The sequence below is a fragment of the Myotis davidii genome, unplaced genomic scaffold, assembly GCF_000327345.1.
Source record: "Myotis davidii unplaced genomic scaffold, ASM32734v1 scaffold18, whole genome shotgun sequence".
Taxonomy (NCBI): Eukaryota; Metazoa; Chordata; class Mammalia; order Chiroptera; family Vespertilionidae; genus Myotis; species Myotis davidii.
The window spans coordinates 2,557,525-2,563,624 of NW_006292696.1; the positions used below are offsets into that span (position 1 = coordinate 2,557,525).

At 38.3% G+C, this 6,100-nt stretch overlaps 1 protein-coding gene across 1 annotated transcript in view; it reads left to right on the forward strand.

Annotated features, from left to right (window-relative positions):
- G3BP1 (GTPase activating protein (SH3 domain) binding protein 1) overlaps positions 1-6,100 on the forward strand; it is a 41,788-nt gene that overhangs the window by 22,478 nt on the left and 13,210 nt on the right. Inside the window, exons 5-8 of the mRNA XM_006766345.2 lie at positions 2,311-2,401; positions 3,317-3,410; positions 4,598-4,799; positions 5,987-6,088. Coding sequence (XP_006766408.1) covers positions 2,311-2,401; positions 3,317-3,410; positions 4,598-4,799; positions 5,987-6,088 — 489 coding nt within the window. The remainder of the gene's footprint in view (positions 1-2,310; positions 2,402-3,316; positions 3,411-4,597; positions 4,800-5,986; positions 6,089-6,100) is intronic.

A 6,100-nucleotide genomic window follows, 5' to 3' on the forward strand; every position in this document is an offset into this window, starting at 1 on the left:
GTGTTTATATATATATATATATACTGGAAGCCTGTTGCATGAAGATTCGCATAAAAGGCCTTCCTTCCCCTGGTTGCCAGCACCAGTTTTCCTCCGGAACCGGGGTCCCAGGCCTTTGGTCTGGCCGCAGTGAAGAAGCCAAGCCTCGAGGCCAGGCTTTTCCCCTCCGGCCACAGCGAGGCTTGGCTTCTCTGCTGCAGCTGGACTCTTCAGTCTTCACTCTTCACTCCTCACTCTGGCCAGAGCCTTCAGTCTTCATATGCAAATTAACTGCCATCTCCGTTGGGCGTAGCGGAGTGACACAATTTGCATGTTTCTCTTTTATTAGTGTAGATAGATTGTGGGTGATTCTTTGAGACTGCAAATACCCTGTTCTGTTTTTTTAAAATATATTTTTATTGATTTCAGAGAGGAAGGGAGAGAGAGAGAGATTGAAACATCAATGATGAGAGAGAATCATTGATTGGCTGCCTTCTGCAGCCCCCGCCCCCCCTTACTGGGGATAGAGCCCATAACCCAGGCATGTACCCTTGACTGGAATCGAACCCAGGACCCTTCAGTCCTCAGGCCGTTGCTCTATTCACTAAGCCAAGCTGGCTAGGGCCAAATACCCTGTTCTTCATCAAATTTATGTACTAGTTTTTTCATTCATTGATGATTCTTGCTGGAACTAACTGCTACTTTGAATAGTTACAAATAATGATTATCTGATTCTATCAATCAATATTAATTGGTATTCTACTGTAAAGAGTTTTACCTTTTCTCCTATCTCTTATCACTCATAAAGTCTTTATTTGGTAGATTTAATCCATTGCTAACTTTATATCAGTGTCTAAAATGTCCCAGACATGGTAAGTGTGAACACCTTTAAGCTAGCTTCTGTGTGTGTGTGTGTGTGTATCTTTTTTTTTTTAAATCACTTTGTAACTTAGTGGCAGAAGATGCTTTAGGCTCATCTTGCACTGTCTCTGCTTCAGCCCCAGCCCCAGCCCTAGATCAGCTGTTTTCTTCAAGGAGCCCTGGCTCTTTTTTCGTTATCATGCTTATTAAAGGACCACAGATTTATGTTGAATTGCTTTTGTACTGTTTTCCCAACTGGTCCAGACTGAACCATGACAGGAAGCCTATCTGCATAATCTGTGGAAGTGGCTTAATAAGGACTTGCTGATTAAATGTTTTCTTTACCGTTACTCTTAAGATGAAATATTCTGTTTAGGATAGTGAACCTAAAACCCCTATCTTTTTACTGTTTGAACATAAAATAATTCAATTGTCTTTGAAAACTACATGTCATTGTAGTCATAATTTTTAGAGGAAGGCTTTGATTATCTACAGTGTAAAACTGCTGATGACTTTCTAAATCTGCATGGGGTTAGTTGGGATATAAAAGAGGAAAAGTCTAGCTCATTTAACACTGAAAGCTCTAAGGTATATGTTGCTATTCCTTTTTACACATGAGGAAATAGCCTTAGAGGTTGACTAGCTAGTAGTTGACATAGTTGGATTTAGACTCGAGAGTGTCAATCTTGTGTAGGCAAACTTTTTCAGCTACCCCATTCTTGAGTGCTTGTATCAGTAGCTTGGGTACAGAAATAGGGAATTTAAAATACCTGCTGAAGTTGGCAATAGGTATTTGTTGTTCAAGACATGATTTGAGGTGAGGGCTGTGGCATCTTACATACTTAAAGCTTTGTCACATTCTGGGCATCCAGCTGTTGGTATGTAAAGCAAACCATATATTTGAGGCTCTTTCACTTGGGAGCATGCCAGTGCCTTTCCCTTCCCCTTCTTCTCCACTCTCCCCCGCCCCGACACCACCCCCCTCCCAGGCACATTACCTTTGCCTTTCTCTCTCCTAAGCTCGAAGGGTTCTTCCTCTGCTTCTGTAACTTGATTCCTGAGCTTATGCAGCCCATCTGGCTCACTTCTATCTATGTAGCTTTCTAAATAAACTTTTTCTTATAATTTGGAAAAATAAAATAGAATAGAGCAAGCAATGTATTTTGAGTGTTGTTTTTAACAGCCATAATGTAGAGTAGGGTTTTTCACCTTGGCACAGTTAATATTTTAGGCCAATAAGTCTTTGTTGTGGCTGTCTGTTCTGTGCATTGAAGGATGTTTAGCAGCATCCCTGTCCTCTACTCAAAGTTGTCAGTTGCACTCCCTATGTGAAAATGGAATTGTCTGCAGGTATTGCCAAGTAGCTCCTTGGAGTGGCAATAATGCCCTTAGTTGAGAACTGCCAGTGTAGGGTGATTTGGGTTTTTAAAAGTCTGCTGAATAAGTAAAAACTTTTTGTTGGTGTTGCAGGGCTCTGTTGCAAATAAGTTCTACGTTCACAATGATATCTTCAGATACCAAGATGAGGTCTTTGGTGGCTTTGTCACTGAGCCTCAGGAGGGTAAGTTACTTGCCTAAATTTTTTTGATGGCATTAATTAATCTGAAAGAATATGGGTTTCTTGAATGTTTTCATTATACGCTGTATTCTTCATTAACAACTTGAAATTGTCAAGATGTATGAAGGGCCTGAGTTTTAACCTACTTGAAGCTAGCAGGTTAGTCTACTTCATGGATATAGGTAGAAGACATAAAACTCCTAAGTCATAAGTAGACAGGCTGTTATAGCAAAAATAGTAGCATTTTTTGTCACAGTTTCTACAGGACATTGAAGTCCAAATGATACCTGCATTGCAATGGGGTGCATTGTAAGAATGGAACCTTAAGTTTAGGGAACCCAGATCTTTTAGAATGGACAGTAAATATGCCTGCCCTTGTATCTGGAGAGAGACACTGTTTTCCGAGGTTGTTTGCTCTATAAATGTTCTTAAAAGGTATTCTGGAACAAAGGATAGACATTGCCTCAATTGTAAGATGTGTAGAAACACAAGAGACCCATGGAAAATTGTGTCAGAACAATTTCTGTATGGCTGAGATGATTCTAAGTGCTTTATATTTATTATGTAATACCATAGCCTTATAGATAAGTACTTTAGGCACTGTTGTTCCCATTTAGTAGATTAGGGCGCTGCAATACAGAGAAGTAATTTTCCCGATGGCATATAGCTGATTTGGTGGTAGAGCCTGTATTGGATTACTGGCAATATGACCTCAGAGTCCATGTTCTTAACCCGACACCACAGTGTCCTTAAAGCCTATGCTATGATTTTACTGAATTGCCTTATTTTCTTGACTTTTTCAATATATATCCGCTTTTCTTAAGTCACTGCCTTTTTTATTATGACGAACATTATGAAATGGAATTTATTTGTGAATTAAATAGGCACAAGTTACTTTAAGTTTTTTTTCTCACTTAGAATCTGAGGAAGAAGTAGAAGAACCTGAAGAGAGACAGCAAACACCGGAAGTGGTACCTGATGATTCTGGAACTTTCTATGATCAGACTGTCAGGTAAGGAAAACTGTTTTTCTCTCCAGAGCTGCATGAGAATTGGGGTTGTCTTGTCTTTCCTTTTGTTGGAGGGCAGTCATGTAATCTCAGAATTACTTCAGAAAATAGTGATAATTTCCCAAAAGAAAGGTTTTACTTTTGGTACCTTTGAGCTTCCAAAAATCTATAATGTGTTCAATATACTTTGCACTATGAGGACTATTTAAATAGGATCCACCAGTTGCTTTTTGGCTTAGTTTTTTCTGGGTGGAAGTGTAAAAGAGTTAGGATTTCTTTCCAAGTAATGAACACATCTTAGCAAGCCACTGCATTAAGTGCTTTGGGGAAGAAGATGGTTATAAAGTTACTAGGACTTGTTTAGAGATTAAGCATAAATAGATAGAAATTCAGACATGATTTGTAGCAGTAAAGAATTTTCATCAATTAACTGAGACAATAAATGTGCTACTGTATCTTGTTTTTTTTTTTTTTTAAATCTGCAGCCAGAACAGAAATGTGTTAGATAGGAATAGGAATTACTATGATATTTACGTGTTGCCATGTGATACCAGTAATGTTAATATTCAGTGCTTAAAGGATATTTTCAAATGTTTCTTAAGGTACACTGATGAACTTATCACAGTACTCACCTACGTTACTGGTTGAAAATGACTTATTATACCACAAACCCACCGAGTTAGAATTTCAGGGGGGAAAACATCTGCAGCTTTAACAAACTGATTTATGTGAAAGTTTAAGAACTATTCTGAATCATAACTGGTGTCTTTTTTAACCTATTTTATTATGAGAGGTTATATTTGTGTGGTAAAATCACATAATAACCATTTTAAGTGTAATGTACACATGGTTGTACAACACATCTCTAAAACTTTTCATCCTGAGGGAGAGATAGAAACATCAATGATGAGAGAGAATCATTGGTCGGCTGCTTCCCTCTGGGGATCGAGCCTGCAACTTGGGAATTGAACTGTGACCTCCTGATTCATAGGTTGGCACTCGACCACGGGAGCCATGCTAGCCAGACTCATTGAGTGCTTTTCTAAAAAATGGTCTTGTTTTAATACTCAGACATGTATTTCTTACATCTTTTTTGGGTTCAGGTCTCTATAGTTAAATAATAAATACTTGAGAATTTTTTGCTAAATCAGTGGAGGCAGAATGATATTTCTCAAATTTTTCTGTGAAAGCAATGACTTGGAAGAACATTTAGAGGAACCTGTTGCTGATCCTGAGCCTGATCCTGAACCAGAACCGGAGCAAGAACCCGTATCTGAAATCCAGGAGGAGAAGTGTGAGCCAGTATTGGAGGAAACGGCGCCTGAGGATGCTCAGAAGAGTTCTTCTCCAGCACCCACAGACATCGCTCAGACAGCGCAGGAAGACTTGAGGGTGTGCAGCATGTCTTTATTTTTACCCTCCTTCTCGTTTACTTTTAAATCTCTCTTCTCTTTCGTAAAGCTTGGTTGACTTCTGTATGTGCATTTTCATATTGGTGGCTCAGGGAAATTTCTTACACATTGAGCCATGCCTCAGATAAGAGATACATATTGCTTTATAAAATCAAAAGTAACTTTTCTCTCCCCTGTAAGGAATCTTGAATACTTTTTGTACCAGAAATTTTCAGATGTTGTTTTATCACCATATCAACAACCCCTCATCTTTTTAATATTTCATTTTTTAAATGGAAGATTATTACATGTTTGTTATAACAAACAAGTGGTGATGTATCTTTAGAAAATATGACACAAAAGACTTTCCTCTCTTTTTTGATGAAATCTAATTGAGGGTAACTTTATGGTAGGAGTAGAAACAAATTTGTTGAAATGTACTTTCCTGATTAGAATACCTGATTTCAAAGTGTTGAAACTTTTCAGTAACTCCTGTCACATCAGGATGATGTTAACTGAACTCCCAGAACCTTTACATTTGGTACTCTGTGAAGAAATGTGTTTTAGTGCTGTATTTATGGGGTCAGGGTTCTTATAATATTTATAAGAACCCTGATCCTGAACCAGAACCAGAGCAAGAACCCGTTGACAGTTAATTCAAGTGCCTATGTTGTAGGCCTTGTTCTAGGTATGGGAACTATCTGTTAAATGGATAGGGTTCTTGGTCTCTCCTTTAGTAAGTGAGTAAGTAGGAAAGGAATGGTGAGACTAGCTTGCAGGTAGAAAAGTGTTGGCTGGATTGAGAATGAATGATCAGTTGTTAGGTGGCTGTTATATTCTGGAGAGAGAATGAATGGTATTTTGGATTAGGGACATGGCAAAGGAGATGGAAAGAAGATAATTCAGAGTTAAATAACAGGATTTGGTGATTTTATATGGATAGAAAAGGGGTTTACGATAACTCTAAAGTTGATAACATTGGATCAATGTTTATATCATAGCATTTCTAAGAAATTTTAGTACTAAATTTGTAAATGGGAGTGTGGGGGGTAATCTCAAGATACTTATAAACTACTCTGCCTATGAAAATGTGATGCATATATTATGTACAAGAAATCAAGAACTAATGGCTTTTATATTGTTTTAATACATAGTATAATCAGCTGGTATTGATGTTTGTTACCTTAGACATTTTCCTGGGCATCTGTGACCAGTAAGAACCTTCCACCCAGTGGAGCTGTTCCAGTTACTGGGATACCACCTCACGTTGTTAAAGTACCAGCTTCACAGGTGAGTTTCCCA